Source organism: Pimephales promelas, chromosome 1 (genome assembly GCF_988280905.1).
Source record: "Pimephales promelas chromosome 1, fPimPro1.hap1.1, whole genome shotgun sequence".
NCBI lineage: Eukaryota > Metazoa > Chordata > Actinopteri > Cypriniformes > Leuciscidae > Pimephales > Pimephales promelas.
In genome coordinates, this window is record NC_142769.1 from 50,840,025 (window position 1) to 50,853,418 (window position 13,394).

General features: G+C 38.5%; 4 protein-coding genes and 1 pseudogene across 4 annotated transcripts; all 5 read right to left on the bottom strand.

The window, feature by feature from the left end:
• Positions 1 to 31: 31 nt before the first annotated feature.
• On the bottom strand, positions 32 to 466 carry LOC148998541 (histone H2B). The gene has a single exon (XM_089131411.1). The coding sequence runs from the start codon at positions 456 to 458 to the stop codon at positions 84 to 86; it is 375 nt and encodes a 124-aa protein (XP_088987537.1). The 5' UTR covers positions 459 to 466; the 3' UTR covers positions 32 to 83.
• An 847-nt stretch (positions 467 to 1,313) lies between these two features.
• Positions 1,314 to 2,977, bottom strand: LOC120461300 (histone H4). The gene has a single exon (XM_039649462.2). The coding sequence runs from the start codon at positions 2,777 to 2,779 to the stop codon at positions 2,468 to 2,470; it is 312 nt and encodes a 103-aa protein (XP_039505396.1). The 5' UTR covers positions 2,780 to 2,977; the 3' UTR covers positions 1,314 to 2,467.
• A 738-nt stretch (positions 2,978 to 3,715) lies between these two features.
• On the bottom strand, positions 3,716 to 4,332 carry LOC120461311 (histone H2A). Its single transcript, XM_089131376.1, has one exon. The coding sequence runs from the start codon at positions 4,279 to 4,281 to the stop codon at positions 3,895 to 3,897; it is 387 nt and encodes a 128-aa protein (XP_088987502.1). The 5' UTR covers positions 4,282 to 4,332; the 3' UTR covers positions 3,716 to 3,894.
• An 867-nt stretch (positions 4,333 to 5,199) lies between these two features.
• LOC120461298 (uncharacterized) lies at positions 5,200 to 6,110 on the bottom strand (annotated as a pseudogene).
• A 2,417-nt stretch (positions 6,111 to 8,527) lies between these two features.
• Positions 8,528 to 12,455, bottom strand: LOC120461299 (SLAM family member 8). The gene is made up of 3 exons (XM_039649461.2): positions 12,123 to 12,455; positions 10,164 to 10,472; positions 8,528 to 9,853 (listed from the first exon to the last, which is right to left on the bottom strand). Exons 1-3 carry the CDS (start codon positions 12,184 to 12,186, stop codon positions 9,576 to 9,578), a joined length of 651 nt encoding a protein of 216 aa, XP_039505395.2. The 5' UTR covers positions 12,187 to 12,455; the 3' UTR covers positions 8,528 to 9,575.
• Positions 12,456 to 13,394: the final 939 nt, after the last annotated feature.

A 13,394-nucleotide genomic window follows, 5' to 3' on the forward strand; every position in this document is an offset into this window, starting at 1 on the left:
GACTAAATATGCAACAACTGCTCTTTTCACAGATAATATGAGCGGCTCTTAAAAGAGCCTTTGTGTTGTTGAGCGGACTCGCTCTACTTTGAGCTGGTGTATTTGGTGACGGCCTTTGTGCCCTCAGACACGGCGTGTTTGGCCAGCTCTCCGGGCAGCAGCAGACGCACGGCGGTCTGGATCTCTCTCGATGTGATGGTGGAGCGCTTGTTGTAGTGAGCGAGACGAGACGATTCACCGGCGATGCGCTCGAAGATGTCGTTGACGAAAGAGTTCATGATCCCCATCGCCTTGGAGGAGATCCCGGTGTCGGGGTGAACCTGCTTCAGGACTTTGTACACGTAGATCGCGTAGCTCTCCTTCCTGGACTTTCTGCGCTTCTTTCCGCCCTTGCCGGCGGTTTTAGTGACGGCCTTCTTCGAGCCCTTCTTGGGCGCAGACTTCGCTGGTTCAGGCATAATGCTTCAGTCAGACGTTCGGTCAGTGAAACTAAAAGAACTGTAGCTCTGTGTCACTGCAGGCGGGTTTTATCCACTGCTCTATGCTAATTTTAAAAGGGAGGAACGATACTCTGGGATTGGCAGGCTTCCTGGACCAAAACATAGAACGATTTCATTGGGCAGATAAAACATTCCCTGAATTGTGGGCGATCCAATCAGAAGCTTTGAAATGTTAATCACGCCCATCGACAACTACCATCCCTCATGAATTCATTTCTTTGTTTCAATTTCCCGCATTTCTCCGGAATGAATAGATTATTGTGAATCATTTCAGATTTTCTTTCGTACGTAGAGGATTATATAATTGAAACATTTATTTAGAAGCAGAACTAGCCTTGTATTATGTATATGTAACAGAGTTAGATTTGTATTTAGTTTTATTGTGAATCCTCCTGAAATCAACAGCAGTTATTCATTTCATGTTAAAATAGTGCCCTCGTGTGGTTTGTTTGGGAGCTGCAGACAAAAAATGCGTGGTTTGACGTGGTTGCTACGGGGAACGCGAGCTGTTGGTGCGTATGGTCATGCTCTGTCTCATTTTGGCAATATTTGTGCGATTATTACGCAAAATGACTAGCGATTGCAAGTATTTTGTGTTTGTGATTTGGTTTAGCCAATGTTTAAACAATTTAATTCAAGTAGTAACATATATTTGATTAGGTATGGCCTTTTGTAAACTTCCGTCCGATAGTGCTCTCGTTAGCAAGGCCACGAGGTTGCTAATTTTTTTTATCTTATATTTTATTTAGATACATGTTATGTCTGCAGCACTGAGAGGATGTTATAATTTACTTTTCAGTAAATACCAATCAACAAAAACGATGTGTCCTTGCAATTTATTGAGGAATTGAGCCCACTGACTCCTGTTCATCTGAGTGCATGAAGAACGAATGAGCGAATTGGTCAAATCACAACGCAGAATACGAGCGAGAGACCAGATCCAGTCATGACAGCGACAAGATTCGTTACATATATACGGTAATCTACATTTAAAAATAGTATTTATATAAAACAAACAATGAGCAATAACTTTCGAGAGTCTTTATAACGATGTTAAATTAACTACAAGCAGAACTGTGAATATAGCAAAGTAAAAATACAAATCACTTAACCCTCTATGCTTGGTATGGTGTTGCCTCCAGGAAACATGGTCTAATATAATTGGTAGGTTTGGTTGTTGGTTGGTTTGTTTGTTTCATAAAATGAGACCTTAACCTTCGCTATCTCATGGTAGAAGAACTCAAATACCAATCAATGAAAGTGCAAAGTAGTGGTCACATGACCCACAGGGGCCATTTTGTGTCTTGTTTCAGCACATGTGCACGTCTCCATATTTTCCCCAATGAAAAGTTAATTTCAAATAATTTGCGTAGTTAATCACCCACAAAACTATGAGTCATATACACTAGTAAGTTAAGAAGTATTTTCAAGAACTTTACATTATATTTAATCTTTATCATTATATATCATGAAATAACAAAAATCTGTGTTGCCTCAATGCAACATAGCACCACAATGGAATCGCATGAGGCCAAACCAGGTTGGAATACGAATGTATTATATTTGTAAGGAGGGGCTAGAATTAAATAAATATTGAATCTGTAATGATCAGTAATTCACATATTATCTACACATTGTCTGTAACACCTATAAAAGGTATAAAACACAGCTGGCTGTTGATGAGGAAGATGAGGTTATAGTGAATCCAGCAGGCAGAGTGAAAATGGGTATGGTAACTTAATTTGATGGTTTGGTAATTTGTGTTCCACTGTCGTTTCTAGATGAAAATGTAAATTAGTTCGTCCAATTCTTTTGTCATTTACATCAGGGTTTTTTTTTTATCCATGTTAGACAAGTCATTAGTTTACTGCGTTACTACACATCTAGACAACTAGAAACTCGCTCTTTATGTGTAAGTGTGGGTGGCTCTAAAAAGAGCCGTTGGGTTTTTCTTCTTCGTGAGTCTCTTAACCGCCGAACCCGTACAGAGTGCGTCCCTGTCGCTTCAGCGCGTACACAACATCCATGGCGGTGACGGTCTTTCTCTTGGCGTGTTCAGTGTAAGTCACAGCATCACGGATGACGTTCTCCAGAAACACCTTCAACACACCGCGGGTCTCTTCATAGATCAGGCCAGAAATACGCTTGACACCCCCACGTCGAGCAAGACGACGAATAGCGGGTTTAGTGATTCCCTGGATATTATCGCGGAGAACCTTTCGGTGACGCTTAGCGCCTCCTTTCCCGAGTCCTTTCCCGCCTTTTCCTCTTCCAGACATGTCGACAAATACTCTTCAGCTCAAAACAACCGAATACAGATAACGCCACTGGAGAACAAGGACTTATAGTCAGCTAGCGGACCTAGTTGAAACCACATTCATGGGCGGTTCTAGTAAACGTCACCAGTTACGCAGTTCCAAGTCCAGTTCAGTCTTTTGATGCCTTATAGTTATGGAAATAAGTCGAATATAATTAATATTTACAACTATATTATTTAACTATATAAAAACCTTTAATGTATTAAAAATAGAAATCAACGTGGCATATAAATGCTATATTAAAATATATCAAATATTTCAAAATACCATTATATGGAAATCTTTCTTAGAGTTATTGAGGTGGCTCTTTAAAGAGCCTTTGGGTTTGTGTGAGTTGTGGATTTAAGCGCGCTCTCCGCGGGCCAGCTGGATGTCTTTGGGCATGATGGCGACTCTCAGGGCGTGGATGGCGCACAAGTTGGTGTCCTGGCTAATGGCTGTGCGCCTCTGCTTTCAAGCTCAGTGTTTTTACGGGTAACGGTTAACGTTGCACAAAGGCAAGCTGGAGCATAGATTAGATCAGTTGTATATTTGTGCATCATATCCCATAACTGTTCAAAAAAAAAAAGTTGTACTTATGCCAAGTAATATTAAAAATCACAAGATGTAAACAACACTGGTCCAGGAGCACTTCCTGTTTCAGTTTGTAACTGTTTTCTTTATTTCACAAATAAAGAAAACATATTAAAGATGTTTATTTAACTTTTGATTCAGTTTTAAATGTCCTGTTGGTTGCATTTTATCCCAGCTTTTATGTAGTGTTAAAAAACTGAAACAGGAAGTGCTTCTGGACCAGTGTTGTTTACATCTTGTGAAATGGTCTATAAATACATCACATGATGAAATGGGGTGGGACAACCGCACAGTGTGTATTATAAATATATCATGTTACTACCATTAAAAATGCTTAGAAATCATTTATTTCTACAAAATTCTACTTACAATGTTAAGTAACTGTTTTGAACATATACTGGGCTGATCCTAATTTAAACATAGGATTGATGAAATCGCTCTGTCGGAGAGAAATTGGGTGGCTCTTAAAAGAGCCTTTGGTTTGAAGAGAAACTTCCGTCAGTTTACTTTCCCTTCGCGGCCTTCTCGGTCTTCTTGGGCAGCAGCACGGCCTGGATGTTGGGCAACACACCACCCTGAGCGATGGTCACGCCACCCAGAAGCTTGTTGAGCTCCTCGTCATTGCGCACCGCCAGCTGCAGGTGTCGAGGGATGATGCGGGTCTTCTTGTTGTCCCGAGCGGCGTTTCCAGCCAACTCCAGGATCTCAGCGGTCAGATACTCGAGCACAGCGGCCAAATACACCGGAGCTCCGGCACCGACGCGCTGGGCATAGTTGCCTTTGCGGAGAAGTCTGTGAACGCGGCCGACGGGGAACTGCAGTCCGGCCCTGGAAGAGCGAGTCTTGGCCTTGGCACGAGCCTTTCCGCCGGTTTTACCTCTTCCACTCATTATGACTAAAATTTGTTTCCGACTTGCGTGAGAATCAAATACAATGCGCTTTCCCTGTTGTGAGGTGGATTATATAGAAAGTGTGTCAGTCTCCTATTGGCTTAAATCTGCAAATATTCTCATCCAATCAGTGATCTTCCCTCCAACACCCCTCCCCTTTCTGCTACTGACACTCAAACACGTCACGCTGTAGTATCATTTCATGCCGCTACACTTCCATTTAAAGACGAATGGGCTTCATTTAAATTATTTATAAATAATAACAGCGTATTAACATTTCAACGAGTCGGTAAGCAAAATGGTTGAATAGTTACATGTATAAACATTTAAACATATATTTACATTCTATGGAAATGTCCATTTTTCTTTCCACTTGAAAAACACGTCAGGGTTACAGTTATTTTAATAAAAAAAAATGAAAGAATATGTTATTTATGAACAATTACGGCTTGTTAAGCCATCAATGTGTCAATATTTTTGTTTAATTAATTACATATATAATTCCAAACACTTTAAGTGCTCGTCCCCACAGTTATTGGAAACTGCTTTATTTTATTTTAGGTGTTTCAACCATTTAAGATACAAAAACAAAAAAATCATTAAGCTGTCATTCATGTGTAGGCCTATGCATAAAGTAAACTGATCATGGTACAAGTTTAAATGTTAGAAAGAGAAAATACATTTTAAGACATTGCCATAACAAAAGTTTATGTTTCTCTAGAATGAAAACATCAACATTCTCGATAAGGAAATCTGCATGTATTTTAACCTACAGGTCCATTAATTTGCTTTCATTTAAAATAAAGGAAAGCAAATATCTTCATTGGACACGTGAAATAACACTCTTTACAGTGAATTACTGAGTGGCTCTTAAAAGAGCCGTTTTTTTTTATTAAACACACAACAAAACAAGACCGTTTATTTATTTTTGGCTGCTGTCTTTTTAGCTTTTGCTGTGTTTGGGTTTGGTTGCCTTTGCCTTTTTCGGGCTCTTGGGTGTTTTCTTAGGACTCGCTGGTTTCTTTGTCTTCGTGGGGCTCTTAGTTACCTTTTTAGCGGCGGGTTTCTGCACCTTCTTCGGCGATTTTTGCAACTTCTTCGGTGATTTCTGCAACTTCTTCGGTGATTTCTGCACCTTCTTCGGTGATTTCTGCAACTTCTTCGGTGATTTCTGCAACTTCTTCGGTGATTTTTGCAACTTCTTCGCTGCTGCAGTTTTGATCTTCTTAGCGGCAGCGGGTTTCTTGGCTTTATTAGCCGCTTTCTTGGCGGGTTTTGACTTTTTCTTGGCCACGGTCTGTTTCCTTTTCCTGTTGAGTCTGAAGGAGCCCGAGACGCCGGTTCCTTTAGTCCGGATCAGGATATCATTACTCACCAGACTCATAATGGAGATCTTGATGCGAGAGTTGTTCTTCTTCACATCGTATCCATCGGCAGCGAGCGCTTTCTTCAGGACGGGGAGAGGCACACCTCTCCTCTCCTCACACTCGGACACAGCCTTAACGATCAGATCGCGGACGTTTGGTCCCGTTCTGATGCGTTTGGCTGCTGGTTTCTTCTCGGTCGCGGGCACTGGAGCGGTTTCTTCTATGGTTACCTCCATGAGTGAATCTGGACTCACGCAGTCTGACTGTGATCAACAATGAGCCGCTGGATTTAACCTCAGCATGAGAGCCGTGTAGACTCAACCCTCCCTGGTCTCTCGCTGAGCTCCTCCTGTGTTTTCCCCGCTCATGTTTGGAGCAAAACTGTAGTGGTAAAATAGTTTTGGAGAGTAATAAACAGCATACAGGCATTTAACTTTATTTGGAGGCCAAATATCTGGAACGTGTGGATTCACGTGTAACAGATGTGGGCCGCCACTATGTGGCTTTCTGGGTTGGCATGTTGATATTTGTTGTTTAAAAGACACTAGTTATTTTTTATTTGTGTGCATATATTTACATGTGATTGCTGATTATCGTTCATTTAAGTGTTCATTTCACAATGTGTATAATTTTTATATATATAGCTGCTTCTGTCTGTTATCGGATATTGGTGCTGAAAGTTCAACTGCATATTTTCTGTGTATTTTGCTGAGTATGGCTGATGCTGTGTAATGACTGAACCAAATAATCACATAAAAGGAATGGATGGTTAAAAAAAGACCATATATTGGACCTTGAACTGCTTGGTTCCCATTGAAGTCCATTATATGGAGAAAATCCTGGAATGTTTTCATCAAAAACCTTAATTTCTTTTCGACTGAAGAAAGAAAGACGTGGACATCTTGGTTGACATGGGGGTGAGTAAATTATTAGCAAAAGTTTTAAATACGTTTTTTAAAAGTGAACTACTCCTTTAAAAGGTACGACCGGTGAAGTAGGGGCACAAATATTGATCATCCATGATATTAAAATGACATAGTGACAAAATCACATAGTTATAATAACAAAGGAATAAAAATTCACAAGACTCAATTTCCCATCCTTAAAACTGAGAAATGTTCTTTATTTGGCCAGCAGCTTGTGCTCTCTCATGTAAGCGATCCCCCCATTTCCCCCTAAAGCAGAAATGGTTTGGTCTTGTGTTGTCCAGCGTTAAATTCAGCTTGTGGCATTGAAAGGAGCCTCACACTACAAATAATGAAGCCTAATATTAGGTATTAAAAAAAGAAAAGAGTAAAAACAACTTACAAATGTGACGATACCAGTATTTCTGCACAGTTTTACTGAGTACAGAGACTTAATTAGAAACCCGCAGATGGACGGCTGCATTCAAACGGCCCATGTTTACAAGCGTGACTGTTAGCAGCGCTGTGAACTGTAGCCAATCACAGAGAAGTGAGTTGAGCACTGTAGCCAATCACAGAGAAGTATGTTAAGCATAAGAGTGTAGCGACAAATCAGAAGTCCCATCCGCTCAAAAAGGCTACATTTTAATAGCTATTATTTACATTTATATTATTAATGTTAATTTATGTATTATTTTATAATAAATAAAATAGTTACACAGTTAAAATTAGTCTGTTTTAAAATTTCGTGCTATGTTATTGAATACTTTGTGAGATAAAAAAAAAAAGTTATGATTAATAGTGAAAATAAAGCAGTCTTTGGTGTTGGGTGTTGTAAGGGGCCCATCCATTGGTTCTGTGCCGGGGCCCAACATTTGGTGCTTTATGTGTGTGTGGATGGGGAAGGGAGGTGATTTGTGATGTAGGGACTATTTTACACCATGGTTTGACTTACACCCCTATCTCTCTGAGAGACTCTGGGGTTAATAAACCATAGCCTAAAGTCCACACAGAGACAGCGTTTGTATTTATGAAAAAGCATTTTGAAAAAGCTGTTCAAAGAGGATACATTTGATCAAATTTGAAAACAGGAGAACATTTCAAATATGAGAAATTTTCAGGCAACACATGAGAGCAGTTTCAGTGTTTTTGACCTAACATTTAATGGTGACTCAAACACTAAGTGTACACCTGGACCATCAGTGAATAATGCTAAATTTTACAAAGAAATACAAAAATGCCAGTAGTACCAAAAGATGTTAGGTGGCTTCAGCATCCACGGTAATTCTTTTGGGGCTGTTACACATGACATGTTTCAGTTGTGCATGGCTAAAAGCTGAGGGATTTCATCCAGGTGTCAATCCTCAAATAAAAGTGATGCGCAGAGGGCTTCATACACTCTCTGTGGCTCAGACCCCGGTTCCTTACCTTGGGTCCCACTCTAGGGGTGCCATGTCTTAGCAAAACTATCCCTGCACACACATACTGCCTTCTTGCTAATGATATATGCTTATTAAATATACAAATTAAACCTTATAATGAAATCCCAATGAACAAAACATTGAATGACACAGTTGGTGTAGGAATTTTTACTGACCACCAGATGGCGAAGTAGAGCACAGTGTCAAAAGTTTTGAAGCACCAACACAATTTGTTGTAAAGGCCTCACAGAAGCCCCCGTTCGGCACATACTATAGGAATAATTGACAGGCCACACAGATCCCTTTGTCTCATGGCTGCATTACCATCGGGTGTATGGTAATGCAACCATGAGACAAAGGGATCTGTTGTTTTGAGCACCATTCAGTGTTTGTGTTCAAACTACAGACTATTAAAATAACACTGAAACTCTGCTGGAGTTAAAGTATTCAGTGATGATTGGCCATTAGTGACGCCTGATGTTAAAGACTAAAATCACTGAAGAAAGGAGGAATGAACATTTGAAATCATGATTGGTGTCCTCATTACGTGTTTCCAGGAGTTCGGCTCTTGACTTCTATGGAAGTCTTTTCTTTGCCTATTTTAACTGACTTTACTGTGTCAGAGTTTTAGACTGAATAAAATCGGGTGACGTAATCATGAAGTGGTCTGATGCACTGATCAGAAGTGTGCTTTGTCATCAATACATTTCAATAGTGGTGGCGAGATGAAGCCTCAGGAAGCATTGAAGCTTTTCAGCCCAGTGGTTCAAAAGGGTTCATTTCTCAAGCTTCATTTGCTCACAATACCATCTGGTGTTCAAAGAGTGTAAAAAGCAGATCCCTTACAGATGACCTGATGTGATTTGTGTGATACACTGGTTTTTTTGCACCAGTTAAGGCTTAGACTAGAGTAACGGTGAAGAAAAGCTACATAATTTTTTTCAGTGCGTGATATAATAGTGACACCTGGCACTGTTGTTGTTACAATCAGATATTCTGAAGAATGAAGAAAACACATTGTGAACATACGATCATGCACGTAATTTGCACGGGGGTTACGGGGGTCGTGACCCCCTCAAAAATCAGATCCTGACATGACATGACAAGTGGGGGCTGACAAACAGGTTTTGTGCCCATCTTTTTAATTCCTTTATTTTTTTTACCATACACCCAAAACAAAACAGTATTTAGATTTGAAAATGTTCTTATTTACATTGTTGAAGTTTGTATGAGTGTGTCTCAATTTTTACAAGAGATGTTGTAGCATTTTTAAAAGATCTCACACAGATATCTTATTTTTCCTTTATTCATTAATGCTTCAGCTTCATAATTGCAAATAATCAAATACTATGTCTGAGCCAACATTATTAAATACATTTTTAATAAACTGTGAAGGGTATAGATCATCCTGCTTTTAATTGTGCCCCCTTTTCTATTATCCGCCATGACTAACAGAAGATCATTTTAGGGCAGTGTAACCAATATAGACACATAACCTTGCATTCAAAGGGTCTAAAAATAGTTGGCCTGTTTTTAGTGGTCTTTATTTATTTTAAAATATACAATTTTTAATTATATAATCCTTATTAATACTTAAGTATTCAACTTTTTACACAAAACCTTGCACCCGTCCCTGTGCACACTACAGTCTGGTTAGTGCTCTTGATGCTGACGGTGTTGTTGGCGGTGCAGGAGACTGTAGCGTTCTCTGCTGGATGGAGGCTGATGTTGTGGTTCTGTCCGGATCGGACCGGATCTCCAGTCCAGCTGTAGGAGGGATTCAGATCGCCAGACGACACACACCGAAGATGAAACACACACATGTCTTTTGACTCTCGCCAGGAATTAATGACCTCAATCTGGACATCTCTGATGAGATCTGGAGGAGAATAATACGCTAAATCAAATATATTTACATTTAGAAAATAAAGGTTATTTTATGGTTGCTATGGTTACATGAAGAATCTTTCACATCCATTGTACATTTTTTTCTTTATAGTGGAAAAAAGTTCTTTACACTAGAAATATTGCTTTTTGAAATAGTATTTTTAAAGTTGTTCGTTTCCTTCATAAAGGAACTATTTAACTTCAGCAAAATGACTATAACTTATTTAACGCCAGTTCTTGAGTGTGTATGTGTGTTTTACATCCTAACAGCACTGACAGGATGAATATCAAGTTAAACTCACCATGAACGTGCAGCACAAATAATTTTGTTGGAAGTTGAACAGATTTTCCTTCTGCAACAATAGTGAATCTTCCAGAATCCTGGAGTTTCAGGTCTAATATTGTTATACTAATATTGTCCTTATACAACTTTAACCTTTCATGAAATAATGGAGGATTCAGCGGTTTGATCTGATCTTTTTCATACACAGCTAAATCCTTCCCACTATATATCCACCGCACTTCCACAAGACCTTCTTTTGGATAATCAGCGATTAAATCCAGTGAGTCTCCGACAGCTTTGTGCACATGAACATATGCAGCTCGTGACCCTACAACACACAACACAACACAGGTTACAAATCATAACACAATCATGTCATAGTCATCAGAAGCGAGTAATGACAATCACACTGCACATGGCCAATTTAAATGAGTGATATATGTAAACTTTAAGCTAGTTAGCAGCATGCATCAATGTCAATTGTTTAACTAGCACATGAGGTTTTAGCATGGCTGACAGGAACGTAAAATAATATAAAAATATAAAAACAGACCACAAAGCAGTATTTATGATTTATTTATTTAGTATTTATTCATGATATAGGACATAAGAGATGTCTGTGACCATGCATAACATACTGTTAAAATGAAAAATGATAATATAAAATATTATATTAACTGACCCCCCCTGACCCGACTCCTTACATTCAAAATCAAATTGTGAAAGATGTAGATTTTGTAATTTTCTTGGTTAGACTATTAACGCACAGGTGTAAGTTTATTGTATAAACAATTGGTTTGTATAATCCTAACCATCTCTGAGTAACAGATCCACATGTAAAATGTGTACATTTTAATTCCCTATATACACCAAATACAAATAAGAATTTTTTTTTTTTTAACAAAAGTCACGGGATGCATGCATCAAGTTAAAAAAAAAAAAAACAATAAATAAATGCACATAAAGTAAGCAGTTTTTAATCTGTCATCCATCTCTTTTAACCCGGAGTCCCAAATCACAAACAGCACATTCACAACCTGCATTTAAACAGCTTGTATAAGCAGAAAAATAAGCCAGGCGACTTTTTTACAAAACTTCTCTGCATAACCACAATTACAAAACAAATGTGGTATTGTTAACGTACATGGTTAGAATTACACAATGCGCAGTGTGAAGAGACGTCCAACTGAAATTAGAGTTACAGGGATAATTATGCAGAATTTTAAAGTGAAGCTCTTTCCACTTGTTAGGTAACAGAAACCTATTAATGCCAGTCCATATATTAATGGTAGAAAGAGATTTCCATTTGTAAAAAGCTTTGGGATGACAGCTGATCTTCCCAATAAGAATTCTTCCAATCCAAAAATTGTTAAATTTGACATTGGAAAGCTCAAACCTCCAATAGATAACCGGGGCATTTCATCAACGGATGCTCTGTAGAGTATGACATATACAAAAAGTTTAGGAGAAATAGAATTAATAACCCAGTTATAAACTTTAGGTGAGGAATCCACTCTAAAAAGGATTTAACTTGAGGATTTAGAATTCTCAAATAGAATTCTATCTTTAGGTGATTTACTTATTAAAATGCCTAAATATCTAACAGAACTCTTGATCTCAATACCTTCTATATGACCTTTTTCAAGACTGAGTCTGTGAATAAACATAATTTGACTTTTATTCCGATTAACAGTGAGACCAGAAGCATACAAAATGTTTTTGAAAGCTTCCAAAACAAATGGAACCTCATTATTTAAAAACAAACAGGAGTGATCCGCCAATTGACTAATTAGAAAAGTGCCCTGAAAATCGGGAGTAATGAAAATATTACGAAACTCTGTGACTAATAAAAACAAAAAGGGTGAAAAGGGACACCCTTGTCTGACGCCCCTGCTAATCGTAAACCGGGAAATACGGCTAGTGTCTCACATCGAGTTATATCTGAGATATTGTATGTTTCTCGATGTAGGCTACTCACCCTGAAGAAGGAAAAGCAGGAGAACTGCAGAAATCGAGCAGCGAGAATCTAAAAAGATGTTCATGTCGAGAAGTTTAGACGACTGACTGACCGAGGCAATGGCATCAGATAAAGAAGACAGACGAGAGGAAACGACTTCGTCAGTTCTCACGCTGAGTTAGCCTGTGTCTCAGTTTGTACACAATTTGTCCACAACTCTGTGGCTTCTGACACACATTTAAAAAGCGGAAGACATTTAAAGCGGAAGACGACATAACAGCAGCACCTTATTATTTGGGGATAATTTTGCTATAGGCCTATTATTTTGCCTGTCTCTTGTTTGTTGCATGTTATTACACCCCATTAGGGTACATTATGCACACGACAGGGGGCGCCACTGTGCCCAAAATCATTATTTAGAAATGTAGTTTGAAAACTAGCTCGTTATTCATTCAAATATATTTTTAAAAAATGTATTGTAAAATGTAATGTAAAAGCCCATTAATATCAACCTCTCGCCCTCCATAATGACTTTAAGTGTATGACCAAAATGGAGAGAGGTGGACATCGTTCTATCTATTATTATCACAAGTCGTCAAGTCAACTTGTTACATTGTTGCCTGTGCTCCTTGTCGCTCAAAATATAATATGTATGTCATGGTAGCCATAATTGTCAACGGGTTCTTGATTTACATTGGGACAAAGTGTGGAAATCGTAACAAATGTAGTTTAAACCTCCCATCAACCCCCCCCCCCCCCCCAACCCCCCCAAACTGCAAATTGTGAGTATGATCACAATGTGTTTTCTTCATTCTTCAGAATATCTGATTTTCACAACAGTGCCAGATGTCACTATTATATCACACACTGAAAAAAAATAATGACTAACTGCAATGCATAATGGACGTGGAAACAGAGGCTCAAACATTTCTCATCGCGTTTGAGGGCATGGCTTATCGACCAGCCATGGCTTACTATTGTTTTGCTCCATGGGTTTAGGCTATAACAGATTCTTGACTCTTGATTCCATTATAAGGTCTAGGAAATTACGTTTAAATTAAATAGCCTATGTAAAATATATAATTATTTTATGCAGGTAAAAAATATTTACATTTCTTTGATTGATGCACATTGAGACACCAATTAACCAAAAATAATTTGTCAATAAAACTTATTTGGCAATAAATAGCCTATCTTTCTGATTAGGTTTTACAAAATATATTTAATTCGTGGTATGAACAATTTAGAAGATATTTTTATTATTATTTTATTATTTATTTTAAAGGCAATTAA

Bases quoted from the DNA above. Each gene is read 5' to 3' on its own strand.
- LOC148998541 (XM_089131411.1), bottom strand. From the start codon at position 458: ATGCCTGAACCAGCGAAGTCTGCGCCCAAGAAGGGCTCGAAGAAGGCC.
- LOC120461300 (XM_039649462.2), bottom strand. From the start codon at position 2,779: ATGTCTGGAAGAGGAAAAGGCGGGAAAGGACTCGGGAAAGGAGGCGCT.
- LOC120461311 (XM_089131376.1), bottom strand. From the start codon at position 4,281: ATGAGTGGAAGAGGTAAAACCGGCGGAAAGGCTCGTGCCAAGGCCAAG.
- LOC120461299 (XM_039649461.2), bottom strand. From the start codon at position 12,186: ATGAACATCTTTTTAGATTCTCGCTGCTCGATTTCTGCAGTTCTCCTG. The intron at 10,473-12,122 runs GTGAGTAGCCTA...TGTGTGTTGTAG, and splicing joins CCTGCTTTTCCTTCTTCAGG to GGTCACGAGCTGCATATGTT. The intron at 9,854-10,163 runs GTGAGTTTAACT...ATTCTCCTCCAG, and splicing joins ATTTGTGCTGCACGTTCATG to ATCTCATCAGAGATGTCCAG.